A 14,483-nucleotide genomic window follows, 5' to 3' on the forward strand; every position below is an offset into this window, starting at 1 on the left:
TGGTGCACTAAAAGGTTCCTAGCACTATCCAGGGAATTGTGTCTAGTCCCCTTGGAAAACAGAGGCTGGGAAATGGCAGGTGGGTATCAGTGGGTATCATGAGGACTGAGGACAGAGGGTCACTGTACAGGAAATAATGTAGGCTCCCAAAAGTAAATGAATAGGAAGAAAACCAAAAGCAACTTTGAGGAAAAAAGGATGACAGAGAAACACAGTCAAATGCAGATGATAATCCTGGAGATAAACTTGGAAAGAATAAAGACTCGATGGCATACAAAAATAAGTTTTATGATTTACATCCTGAACTATGCCCCAAGGCAAAGAGAACTATCACGTTCATTTCTGCTGCTGTGTTATAATTATTTATAATCAATTATAATTGAATCAGAAGTCATAAAACCAAGTAGATATGTCTGATACATAAAAAAGCAACAGAAGAACCCCTCTAACAGTTGCAGTGAATATCCATGGGCTATTCATGACTTTGTGTGTGAGTGTGTCAAGCAGTATTTGTGTGTGGAGTCCTTTTAGCTGTTTCTGCTATTCCTGTGTAAAGGGACACAACAGAAAAATGTCTGCTTCATCCGTTTTAAAGTGTACAGCTCAATGTCGGTACGTTCACAGTGTCACGCAGCCATTGCCAGTTTCTATTTTCAGAACCTTTCACTGTCTCAAGAGAAAGTTTGTGCTCATTAAACAACTCCTCACTTTCCTTCCACTCTCCCTAACTATTCTTCTACTTCCTGATCACTAATCCAACTCCTTCTTAAAACGTAGTCCTGAACTCACATGGTTCAAGCAGTATTTAACCCCCAGAGATACCTGTCCAAAGTCTAGATTCTATAGAACCAAAAAATACTACACTAAGGGAGCAAAATATCAGTTGCCTTATTCAGTTGTAATACATATAAACATAACCCTGACCAGTATAGCAAAATATCCCTAAAGGTACAGTGGTAGCCAATGGCTGTCTAATTGTACTAAAAGACTACTCAATGGGAGGGAAATTATGCCTTGGACTAGAAAACTTGTCAACTATCCAGAGCTGGGGACATCATGAATCTCAGAAAGGACCTATTGCTGCTTCTTTAATAGACCAGCATAATGAATGTCTAACTGCATCATAAAGTCTATCCTTAAACCTCCAGATAAATGTAGTTCTAATTCTTCTCCAAAGAAAGTTCTGTTTACAGCAAATGAGAAACCATGGACAATCACACCTGGACAAAACACAAAAATGAGCAGAACATTATAAGCATAGACATAGTGGGAAAATGTATGACACAACTCCTGTAGGTAAGGCTCAGAGAAGACTATAGAAGAGGGTAAGAGCTAATGGGTCAGGAGGTCTGTTGTGTGACTGTGTCTCATAGAATTTGCTGTCTAAACAAAACCTGAACAGTGACATTATCAGTAGACATGTGTCAGGGTTTCTATTCCTACACAAACATCATGACCAAAAGGCAAATTGGGGAGGAAAGGGTTTACTCAGTTTACACTTCCACATCGCTGTTCATCACCAAAGGAAGTCAGGACTGGAACTCACACAGGTCAGGAAGCAGGAGCTGATGCAGAGGCCATGGAGGGATGTTACTTACTGGATTGCTTCCCCTGGCTTGCTCAGCTTGCTTTCTTATTGAACCCAGGACCATTAGCCCAGGAATGGCAGCCCCCCCCACAAAGGGCTGGGCCTTCCCACCCTTGATCACTAGTGGAGAAAATGCTTTAGAGATGAATTTCATGGAGGCATTTCCTCTAAAGAGGCTCCTTTCTCTGTGATAACTCCAGCTGTGTCAAGTTGATGCACAAAACCAGCCAGTACACTATGCTAATGTGGAGGAGGGAAAGTCTAATGGTGTCCCATCCCTAGACAAAGAACAACCAGGGAAAACAGGGAAAGATTTGAGGGCAAATAGGGAAAGGTGGAATGATGAGATTAAATTCTAACAAACAAATTAAATCTTTAAGAAAAACCGAGCTCAGCCCTGGAAAAGATGACTGTACTTTCAAGGAACACAAGGTCAGTTGCTAACATCCATGTCATATAGCTTACAACTTCCTGTAGCCCTAGCTCCATAAGATGTGATGCCCTTCTCTGACCTCTGCAGTCTCCCTCATAGCGTGCACACTCATGTGCACAGACATATGGATAGATACACATGAATGAAGAAGAGAATGAATCCTAAACACAAAAGTAGTTCTAAAAGTAAAAGTACATAATATATTTTATAATACATAGTTATGAAATTAATAATTAAAAAAACAAACCCAAAACCAAAACAAAACAAAAATATACTAGCTTTCTACATTCTCACTGAAAATATTTAAGGAAGAAAGTTACTGTATTAGTGACAGACATGCCAAGTCCTGAAAATAATAAGTAAAACATTACCTCATTCTCCCATCGCTTGTGTTTTAGGGATCCTGCTTTGTAAAGATCTGTGCTGCATCTGTAAAGGAGACAACACGTGTTTTGTTGATATGCTATGTTGCACATGAAGCTCAGGAATTAAGAAGCCATGAGGCGAAAATAAAGCTCTCTATCCAACCTCATGTTCATTTGAGAAGATAATAAGTCCAGTGACAGCTAGAAGCCTTGAAATTCACTTTATTCGTACCCATGGTGCTTCAGTCTCATACACTGACTGTGTGGGGTAAACTACCTTCCTACTGTAACCGTCACACAGAGGCATCAATAACTAAGAAACTTGCCCCAGCTCACAAAGCTTTATAAATACTTGAACGTGTGGCATTTCCCCTGTGTCAAGCTGTCAGAGAAATGGTTATTTGAAAATACTCCTTTTCAATATTTCCTTTCTTTTCAAATTTAAACAAGAGTCCAGTTGATCAGGAAAACTGACTTTTGAAGGTTACTTTAAGATTTCACGTCCATTTTGTCAAATTACATGAAGTGTTCTGGATGACAATTGTGAGCTGCTTTCCAACACCACAGAAAACAGGAATCCTCCCTTCTTCCTCCCTCTGACTCTGTTACCTCCTGACCCGCCTGCTCCATCAGAAACACAGCTGCCTTAAATGCAGAGTTTTTTCTCTCCATTAAAAGCTTCACTGTGCATCCCAATCCTATTTCAGAGATGGCGTCAGTCGGCCTTCCTAGTGTGGCTTCTATAGGCCCAGGTGAGCAGTGGCTTAAAAAGGAGCACACTGCCTGGGGAGATGTGAGATTGAAGTTGGGAGTTCTACCATCCAAGAACAATTTATGAATGAAAAGCACTTTTATTTGGTTGAACTAAAAAAGGGCAGGTCAGACAGAAGCTATTAATAAAGATCTGGATAAATAAATATTTTGAAAGAAGATTGTTCAATGACTTCCAGAGCCTCATGAGAAATGCTGGGTGTGGTTTACTAATTAGCATATCCACTATTAGTGAAGGTAAGGAGTTCAGTGCTTGGAACCTATTTTAAGCAGACTCATTTACAACACTAATTTGTACTTAAGAAGAGAGCATGAGCAAAGGTCAGCTGCAGCAGAAAGTAAACTTCCTCCGTGTAGCCTTCCTCATTTGAGCCTAGTGCAGCTTTGTGTTGGTCAAGTTTTGATTATGTTATAACCAACATCACCCAAAGAGACATTAAGAACATTGCAAAATTCACTTTCATAAAATAATGACTTTCCTAGAGGAAGAAGAAAAAGATGGTCCATGAAGTGATATGTGCAAATTGTGTAAAGACTGTAAAGAAGGGAGACCTCTCCCTTCCAAACAAGAGTCTCATCTTTAGTCAAAAGAAGAACAGTGTGGGAATGTGGAAAAGCAAGTTTAAGCATAGTCCTTAGGTTCCCATTTAGGCAAAGGCTCTATTTCTCCTTAGTCGTCCTCATTCCACATGCCCCCATCCTAATACAAATACGATTGCCACCGATGCTTTTCTACTTTGCCACGCTACCCAGCCCCTCCTTCTCCTTCCTACATTTAATTAAGGTCAGCCCCAACCATACTGAGGAGAAAATCTATTTTCAAAAGACTAAGAAAAACAATGTTTAAAAGCCAACATTAATCATGAGCTTTGGAGAAAGTCTCTCAAATCAGGATATAGAATGACAAGCCTCATCCACTTGAGGAAAATAGGTCTTTGCAGTCACGAAGGGACAAGTGTGACTAAAGGATACTTTTTTTGTTCTACATATACCTCAATGTCATACAAAGTGATCATACATGGCCTCCTCTCATACCAAATACTGTAGTTTCAGAGTTGCATCTGTCTGTGTAAACTAGTAAAGGCAGCGTGGAGGGGCAGAAAAACCTAGTACCTATATGACAAACAAATTCCTCAAGCACATTAATTTTTCACCATGAAACTACTCCCTTTTGTTCCTATTGTACTTCAGTTTTGAACCTGGATAGGGCCTGCCTATCCAGCAGTCAGCAGAAATGCCTGGGTGATTTTAACAAAGCCATTTGCACCGTCTCCTTCCACATCCTGCACATAATATGGTGGTTCTTGCTAATGGTACTATTGTGAATATTTTTATCAAGACCAAGGAAAAACAGAAAAACTGTCAATACAGAAGCCTCATTTAAATGAGCGCCCCCAAATTAGAAAAAGAATGAAGTCTAAGTAGGAGTATTAAGGTCTTCCTGCTAAGTAACCATTAAAGAATTTATCCTATTGTTCACGTCTTACCTTACTTCAAATGTAAAGTAGGTAACGAATGACATCATCAACTTTGTCCACCCAAAGAATAGAGAGTATGACTGTGTGGTTGCTTGGATTAGAATGCTTCCCATAGGCTCCTCAGGTGGTAACTGGGCCCTCTGGGATGAGGTTCTGCTAGTCCTTCCACATGCCCGTGGTTCAGCCAGTCACTTGTTTTTAAGGGCTTCATGCTGTTGTTGTTTTATAATAATAGAATTTTTCATAAATCAGTTTTAAAGTTAGTTTCTGAACGGACAGCTTTGCAAAGATCCACAGTGTAGCAATAATGGCTGAAATCCTATGGACAGCTTAGTAACCTCTGCACAAAGTATTCTTGAGCTTTTGACATAGGAAAGCTATTAGTTTACCTTTCACTTTGCTCCGGTCATTTCTACAAATTCTGTCAACAATGTCTTGAGTGTTAAGCAGTTTAAACTCACTGTTCACTAGTGGGCGTATCGATAATCAGCAATGTTTCCTATGGGATTCTGAAAGATGGTGGTCTATTGCTGCGAAGAGACACCATGACCCTGTCAACTCTTAGAAAAGAAAACGATTAACTGGGGATGGCTTACAGTTTCAGAAGTTAAGTCCATTATCTTCTCAATGGGAAGCATGGTGCTATGCAAGCAGACATGGTGCTAGGAGAGGTAGCTGGGAGTTCTACATCCAGACCCACAGGCAGCAGGAAGAGAGAGGCTTTTGATTTAGAATGGGGTTTTTGAAACCTGAAAGCCCACCTAAGTGTCACATACATCCTCCAACAAAGCCATAGCTCTTAATCCTTTCACATAGTGTCATTCCCTGGTGACCAAGTACTCAAATCTATGAACCTATGGCATCATTCTCATTGAAACCACCATACAACATTGGATTTTGGAAATTCTGAAATTCTATTATCATCTTTGGTAACATCACACATACACTTCCTCAGAAAAGCTTTTATATCTAACTTGGGGTCCTATGACACCCTAAATCTAAATACCTCTTATGAATCCTGATCTTTTGTTTGTTCATTTACATTTTTCAGTATTGGGAGATTAAATTTAGGACCTCAAGCATGCTAGGCTAGTGTTAGACCATTGAGCCATATCCCCAGTTTCTTCATTTTTGGTTTTGATACAGTTCATTGCTAAGTTACCAAGACTGACTTTGAACTCATTCTGTAAACTTACTCTTCAGGAACTAGAATTACAGGCCCAGGTTGACCTTTCATGATTAAAAATAATAATAATTGTACTATCTTAGAAGAGTAGTGACATCATAGGACCCCTCACCCCTCAAGTCACTCTCTGATTCAGGGACCACTTACCCAGATACTAAGACTCTTCTTCAACCTTTCCTACTGCTGCTGCTGGCCAGCCAAGTACAAAATGCTAAGTCAGCTTGGCATAAGACTTACCTCCATAAGTCCATGAGAAGATTTCTTGTCAATTATTTTTCTAGACACACGTGTTAGAGTTTATAGTCTCCATTTCCAAATAAATATCTCTACATGCAGTTACATAGACTGCTTCATGTAAAGGGAGACCAGTGTGTCACAGAGAAGCTCTGTCCTTTGGTATTAGCTTGGGTCTTTCCCAACCGTATACCAGATGGTTCACTACTTAGTATTTTGGAAGTACCATCATAAGCAAAATCTTGTCATCAGTCAGTGCTTGGATAGCTTTTTTGCACACGGTAGAAGCTAGTAAATTCTTAATTCATAAGTTTTTTGAGTGAAAAGATACTTAACCAAAACAATATATATTCCCCAAAGACCAATACTATATACCATATCTGGCAAAACAAGAACTCTTTAAATGTGTGTTTGTGTGTGTGTGTGTGTGTGTGTGTGTGTGTGTGTGTGTGTGTGTGTGTTATTCTTCATAAAGAATTATGCAATATAATTTAGGAGAAACAGGAAACTAACAATTTTCTCTATTCTTCTCGATTAGATTCATCTCTTTAAACTACTAATTATTTTTTATACAGGCTTTTTTTTAAAGCATGCTATTTAACATTCAGAATGTTTCCTATTAGATGAGATTAAAGTTTTGCTCCTTTCTAAGCAGCAGAATTCCTGGGTGAGAAGAATAAATGGAGCTGGTGAAATATTTTTTTATAAAGCAGGACACAAGCACTATGGCAAATCAAAGGGATGCCAACTGCCAAATGTCCAAGAAATCGATTGACCCAAATTGTTCATGACTCCACGGACTACCAAACTTGAAATATTCTCAAAGGTTGCTTGGCCAAGTATCTGTCTTTACAGATTGGAGCACCAAGTTCCCAGGAGTCAATAGTCATACTTCGTGGTACAACCAGGACTAGAACACTTGGGCCGATCGCCCAGTTCACTGTGCTCCTAATATTGACTTGAAGGGATAATTGGCAATAATTGCAGGTGGGTTTCATTCACTTGCAGGGTTTATTTTGTTTGATTTTGCTTTTGAATGGCAGGCAGTTTTCTAAGTGCTTTGAAGGCTCAAGTTTAATTATTTCAGCTAATTATTTTAGCTTATAGTAATCAGAAATGAAGAAGTAAAGCTCTGAGAGGCAGACCATCACTCCTCAAGAGCAGGGCCTGGATGGATGTTTCCAACTATTTAACTTCATTCTCAGGAGAAAGAGAACAAATCTTCAAGATTATAACCATGTCCAAATTATTAACAATAAATGTTAACATAGTCATTTTTGTTGCGTAAAGTATTATACTTTTATTCCTTTCCAATAGAATTCTGACAAATAATTGAACAATTTAACTAGTCACTCATTCAGCACGGCTTTCTGGGACCTTTTGTATGGTGGAGATGGAGTGTGAGTTCAGTCTGGCTGGGCTCTGAGGCAGTCATGCTCTCATGGCAGAGGGTGAGAGGAGAACTAATACAACCAGTGTGATCTAGGGAGCTGGGGAGAGCCACCCAGGGCACAGTGGAGCATAATATCGGCTGCTCTGATCTTAGACTATTGCAGTAGATGTCTAGAATGAAAGGATGGCAGGAAAGCCTGGGAAGGCTTCATTGCCTTTCTAAACTATGTTGGCTTTAGGATTAGAGGCATTTAAATGATATCGACTTAATACAACGCCAGTACTCTGAGTAGAAGAGGGGACATTTGGTTTCCACTGAAAGACAATAGCATATTTAGTAAGAATTTATGAACCTACTTCATCTCTTTGATCAATGCCAAAACTCCCATTCTTTGTCTCTACCTATGTATCTCAGCTTGTCATGATTGTCCTAGAAGTTTCAGCTCCTGCTTCTAAGCAGGCTTATTGATAACCTTGTGTTTTACCTTTTCTTCAACTGACCAAGGAGCAGCAAAGTAATTTTATACATTTTAAAGTGTCATTGTTATTCTTGGGTCCAAGTATGTCCCCAGTAGTGATTGTCATTCCCTGTGTCTGGCTAAAATGGTAAGCAGAGTGGCCAAGCAGTGAGCACAGCATTGCTTGGAAGAATCTAGGCTTTTACAACATGGAAAAAAAATGACAGGAGGGTCCAGACAGCCTTCCCCAGAATTACTACTTTAAAAAATTATTTACATACATATGTGTGCCTGTGTGAGTGTATATGATGTGTATGCCCCCTAGGCCAGAAGAAGGGGTCAGATTCCCTGGAGCTGGCAATACAGGCAGTCATAAACCACCTGATGTTGGTACTGAGAGCCCAAAGTCACTGAGCCATAGCTCAGGCTGCATGTGGAGACATAGTTTCCACCTCTGAAACTAAAACTTCAAGACCTGAGGGACAGAACTAGTCTATTTTTCAGACCTGCTAATGTGATACCCTATGGCTATCACTTGGATATTGTAACCTGGCTCTAAGCAAAAGCTTAGAAGAATCATGCAGTGTGCAATAGAGTGGGCAAGCTTAAAGAATTCTAAGACACTGACACTGAGTTTAGCAATTGGCTTCATCAACAATACTGACAATGGGCCCCATCTGTTTTCTCCACAGTTATGATGTTTAAATAAGATAGTCTTTCCTATAATGTTAAATGCAGAAAATACTGGAAAAAAAAACTTCATCCTTTTTCAATAAATGACTCAAACTATTATTTTGAAAGCATGTCATTTAAGTTTCTTGCCCTGGTGGAATTAGCTTGAGGCTCTCTGGGGATACGGTAACAGGAGGAGGAGGAGGGCAGCTTCACCTCTGTTTATATATGGTACTCTACATAAAATTCCATTTGGAAACTGTATACGAGCCTTCTAACAGTAATTGGCATCTCTACACCTCTATGCAGTTATCTTTTATTATTTTTTATTCCTAAGGTTCACTTTTAATGCACTCAGCTCTGTGTGACATTAACACCTCTGCAGGGAAGCAGATGTTGAGCTGGCATCTGGCACCCACTCATAAATTCCTTTAACTTTCCATGGTGTAGAAGTCACAGGCAATGATGGGTTCCAGTGACCAATTTCTATAGCTCTCCCGAAGGAGCTGAGGAGCAATGGTCCCATTTGTTCAAACTCAGATCTGTGAATTAGTGATTTGGGCATCCATTCACTGACAGCAGCTTCCAACAGAGACTGTCAGGCAGGACCAGGAGCTAAGAACTGTACCCGGCACTCCTCCTAAAAAGCCAGGATGTTGGGACTTGGTGTCTCCCGTAGTCTGCCTGTGTGGAAAAAGACTGCACAAAAGGATTCAGCAACATCAGATGCTCACAGTGAGTCACAGGCAAGAAAGTGAGTAACTGACAAAGAAGGGAGATATAAATGAGAATCCATAATCCATGTATACTATTATACAGATAATATATAAAAATACATATGTATATTATACATAAAATATAAATAATGTATACTATTATACGTATATAAAATACACTATACATATACATATACTATACACAATACATAAATATAATATATAATATACACATACATGAATAAGTATATTATGTATAGTATATCTACTATACATACTATGCATATATTATATATATTCTACATATACTATACAAAGAAGACCCAGAAATAACAAACATGGGGATGAGGTAAAAAGAATGTGTGGTTTTCAATGGACTGAGATTTTGTTCCTTTCTTTCATTTAATTTCTCCTTTTGCCTTTGCATGTGTACAATGCACACATGTTCAGCAAATAACCGAAACCTATGTGAAGGCAAGCTCAAGAGACAAGGAAACACGAGACATTGGGTAAGTCCCTTAGCCCTTGCCTAGATAAGCTGTGCTTACTTCTCTCAAGAGAAATGCTGGCTTTTATTCTCACCTGAGTGCTCCTGACAGGTTGCTTTAAGAATGGACTCTCTTGACATCTGTGTTCCATCAGGCTTCTCCACGTGGACACAAAAGATCCCTGTTTGGACTGTGTTGAGTGTGTCAACGGATCCATGTAATGAGGAAAAGAAAGTGTCTGGATGTAGAAATATGTCTGATTATCCTGCCATTCTACACGAACAGATCTGTGGGCATTTCTTTCACACATCAGTATTTTATTTTACTTTATTTTAAAGATCTATTTATTTATTATATATAAGTACACTGTAGCTGTCTTCAGACATACAAGAAGAGGGCATCAGATCCCATTACAGATGGTTGTGAGCCACCATGTGGTTGCTGGGAATTGAACTCAGGACCTCTGGAGGAACAGTCAGTGCTCGTAACCACTGTGCCATCTCTCCAGCCCAGATCACTATTTTATTAAAATGATCCATGTCTATTGGAGGCAAGTCAATGAGCATAGGCAATAAGCCTGCACTGCTCACGGATGTGACAGCTAAGAGTCCTGGGATATCCTCCCTGTGGATATCTACTTATCTTGTATAAGTGAAAGCATATTTTACATGAAATTATGATCACAAAAGGAACTTGTTGGCTTTACTTAAAAAAATACAGTGGAGGCTGCATTGCCATTTGTCTTGGAGTAAGACAGGCACTGCAGAAGTGGCACTCTCACCCTTGACAAGGGGGTCATTGAGATCCCGATGCTGCTGTTCCAGGTACTGAAGTATTTCAAAAGGGAATTCCAAGAAAGATACAGGTACACTGGAGGCGGGGATGGGAAGAAAATCATGGGTCGGAACACATAGCTATGCTTGATTGTAATCTGAGGGTCTCCGGGATCACTGCAGAATTTCAAAGCTAGAAGCCTGAAGAAAGATTAGCAATTAATTAGTGGCCAAGTTCGAAAAAGTCACTGTGATCTCCAATAGTCTAAGTATGCAAGAAAGAAACAAAGCATTTCCATTAGCTGCTGACAAGCATCCCCATGCAGTCTGGAAGCGGCGTTTGGTTGATGGCTGGTGATTCATGTTATGAAAAGAACTAGACATTTAAAAAAAAAAAAGACACAACTTGGTAACTAATTTTTGTCTCTCCCTGTCAGGGTAACCGTTTGAATGTTAATTTAATTTTACAGAATATCATTTATGTAAATGTAATTAGAAAGGAAACATGATCTGGAGAGGTGCAGCACCAAAGAAAATTTATTACTCCGAGGGGTATTGCTCTAATCACTCAACTGCAATATCGAGTTTCCCCAGATTTAATCTAAAAGCAATAAATTACAAAAGGCTAATGCCCTGCCCAACAACAAGCTGTCATGAACCCACGTTTCAGGGAAGGAAACCAGAAGGAGGAAGAGGGTGGGAAAACCTGACTTCATTTTCGCAACAGGCTATCAGCGGCTTCTTATTTCCTGATATGGATCATGATACAGACTGCATTGCTAGGGAAGAAAAAAATCAATAGTGTCACTCTATCATTCCAAGAAGGGGGGGTGGTTAAAATGTGACTGCCATCGTTCTATTGCTCCTCCTTCCGGAAACGTGATAGGTGGATCTGCTTTTGCTAAAACAACAACAAATGCTGGAAACTCAGAGTTCCTCAGTCATCAAGAACAAAGAGAGGCGAACCCAACCGACAGCCCTGGTTCTTTGCCTCGTGAAACTTAAGAAAAGGGAAAGGCACAGTTTGATGGATGTCAGTGCCCGTGTTGCACTGCAACATGTGCATCCTGGGAAGCCAGTTCTCCCAGGGAACCTTGCCAACACCAAAGAGCTGAGTCTGTAAAAAGGAAACCTTCCATCTTCTTCATGCTTAGTCAAAGGTTATGACAGCAAGAACTCGGTTGAGGGTTAGCTCCATGTTGTGCAAGCCACATACCTGAACTCAAACACTATTGGGGCCATTGGTCTTTTTTAAGGTACTCAACAACTGTCACATTTGGAGAAAGAAATAAAACCATCAATCTGACTGCCCAAAGGAAACCTTTAATGAAGTGTTTAAAAATTCCACTGCCTGGGCTCTACCACAGAGCAATTAAATTAGGAGTCAATATGGTTAGAATTCAGGCTTGGGCATGTTTTAAAAGCAACCTTTGTGATTTTAATGTGCAGACCACAATGAAAATGACAGCCCTTGATAAAGTTGGCTGGCATGCAATGGAAAACTGGAAGGGGTAGGTGTTCTGTAGGTTACTCGGTCACAGACACATCCCATTGGATGGAGACTTCTGAGATGCAACAAAAGACAACGGTGAAGTCTCACAAGTTGGAAAGAGCAGTCTACAGCACCTGGCTAGGAGGGGAGCAGCCTTGGCAAGCAGAGCCCTAGGATTTCAGTGTGACTTTGAAACTTAACGTTCTTCTATGTGTCTCTTCTCCTTGCCTAACTAGGAGCCCAACAGTATAGCCTACCTCACCTCCTTCGAGCTGGGAGTAGAACATTATAGTTAGGAAAAGTGCCAAGTCCTGAAATAAACTTTTTATTTCTTTCATTAGCCATAACTACCTAAGTTTTATTTGCTTCTATATTTTTATCATGAAATTTTATAGACTGGTTGTGTCATTTCGCTTAGGAAAGGTTATATGATTTAAGGCAAATGAGCAATGTCAGAGTGCAAAGATAGAACATGGGTTATCACAATATGAGGACTTCCAGTTTACATGTGCAGTTAAAGTACACCAAAGAGGTTTCCTTTAAAGTTTTCTCCTCCATACCCCTCTCTCTCTCTCTGTGTGTCTCTATTTCTCTGTTTTGTTTCTCTGTCTCTTTGTCTCTCTCTGTCTGTCTCTGTCTCTCTCTGTCTCTCTCTCTCTGTCTGTGTGTGTGTGTGTGTGTGTGTGTGTGTGTGTGCACTTAGCAGTAGAAAAAAAATCTAAAAGTATTTTGAACTTGTATTTTATGGAGAATGTTTCTTAGAATGTGGTTGAGTAAAATATTGACTTATTTAGAATCATCTAAATAAAGCATAAGAGTTCTCCAATAGGTATCCGTTAATAACATGTGTATGTGCTTTTAGAAAAACCACCTGGAAGTCAAACAACTAAGTATCCAGCATGTTTGTTATGTCTCCCTATTGCCACGACTTTCCACCACACACATAAACACATAGCTTACTCTGAATTCCAGCTTTATCTTCTTAAACTACCAAAACTGGTCAGGGAAAATAATTTAGTATGATCCTTTAAAGGCCAAATAATTTTCAGTGACATTCTGAAACATTTGAACAATACAAAAGCAATATTCTTGGTGATGTATCTCTTCAATATTTCTACAGACTCATATGCTGAAAGTTTGCACCCTTGTGTGGTACTCCTGGGAGAGAATGGAAACTTTATGAGGCAGGGCACTGTAGGCGTCCTTCAGTTATTGGGGCATGCTCTTGAAGGTGATGTTAGGATCCTGACTCCTCCCTCTTCCTCTTCACGTCTTGGCCATGAGATGAATGACTTTGCACCTGCTGCACCAATATGCACCTTTATGATGGAGCCATGAGCAATGGGTCAAACAATTATAGACTGAAAGCTAATCTCTGAGCCTGAATAAGCTCTTTCTCTTCATAAGTTCAGTAGCTTAGACATGTCTTGGGTGATCAGAGAGCTGACTAACAGATGCTTACCAAGTCTAGTTTTCATTTCAACAAGAAATCAACCCCAAACTACGTTTCACACAAGACAGTCTAGGAGCTTTTAGGGCATAGGAAATGACACAAAAGACAGAGAGAAAAAAGGATAAAACTCATTTCTGATGCCATATCTTGAAACTGTGTTTCCTCTACAGTCATTACTCCGTACCTGCATTTGTAAAACCAACAAAAACAATGAACTGAAACCTCAAATCCAATGGGTGAGACATTGTTTGCCTGCTCCATTGAAACTGTACCTCTTTGGTTCTCTTCCTTTTCAAACCTCATACCATGGAATTTCACTTCTTGCTGAAGGTTTTTTTTTTTCTTCAAAAGCAAATACCTCAAGATTTAAAGTAAGCAGTTCATTGTCAGAATCTGTCCTTTGTTATGTTAACAGATGTAAGCAGCTGTTCTTTTTCCTACTGTAGATATTTTGTAGCCGACTTACCTCAGGGGTTAAATAGACCATATAGACACAAGGTATAGAACAGCCCACATTCTTTTTGTGTGTGTGTTAAAGTGTACTAAATTATTTACCTAAGACCAGCATAAACAAAACATGCAACACAGTGTTGTCCTAGCAGTTCTATGGCAGAATAACAGACTGTGTTTTTAGCAGTGCCTGAGCTTGCTATGACTCCATGAAAAATTCTATAGTTTCTACACTGTTGCCTCAGATGTCACAGCTAACATCAACATCAACATCAACATCAACCAGCAATGCCCAACAGTGTTATCAATCGATGGAAGACTAGCAAATTCACTGGCAAATAGTTTAGAGACAAACCAGTCTTTACCAGATCTTTATACAAGCGTTGATCAAATGTTCCCTACTCTTAAATAAACTCCAAGGTCATTATAGAGCTGAAATAAAATGCAGTGTTGAGCAATTTTTGCGTAAGTAAACAATGTAAAACAGTCCACTCTGTGAAATACAGGCCAGACTTCGATGCCACCCTCCAGTTT

At 39.7% G+C, this 14,483-nt stretch overlaps 1 protein-coding gene across 8 annotated transcripts in view; it reads right to left on the minus strand.

The window, feature by feature from the left end:
• Window positions 1-14,483, minus strand: part of LOC148001463 (uncharacterized) — a 193,883-nt gene that overhangs the window by 118,896 nt on the left and 60,504 nt on the right. For 6 of the 8 annotated variants that reach the window (XR_015637161.1, XM_087584596.1, XM_087584593.1 and 3 more), the window contains exon 2: window positions 2,393-2,450. Coding sequence is in view for 5 of the 8 variants with exons in the window: in XM_087584596.1 (XP_087440722.1) it covers window positions 2,393-2,450 (58 nt within the window). In the remaining 3 variants the exon portion in view is untranslated. Of the gene's footprint in view, window positions 1-2,392; window positions 2,451-9,875; window positions 9,972-10,562; window positions 10,756-14,483 lie in introns of those variants that run through there. The other 2 variants (XR_015637162.1, XR_015637163.1) reach the window with 2 other exon arrangements.

This window comes from Rattus norvegicus, chromosome 14 (assembly GCF_021556685.1).
Source record: "Rattus norvegicus strain SHRSP/BbbUtx chromosome 14, alternate assembly SHRSP_T2T, whole genome shotgun sequence".
In the NCBI taxonomy this organism is placed as follows: Eukaryota; Metazoa; Chordata; class Mammalia; order Rodentia; family Muridae; genus Rattus; species Rattus norvegicus.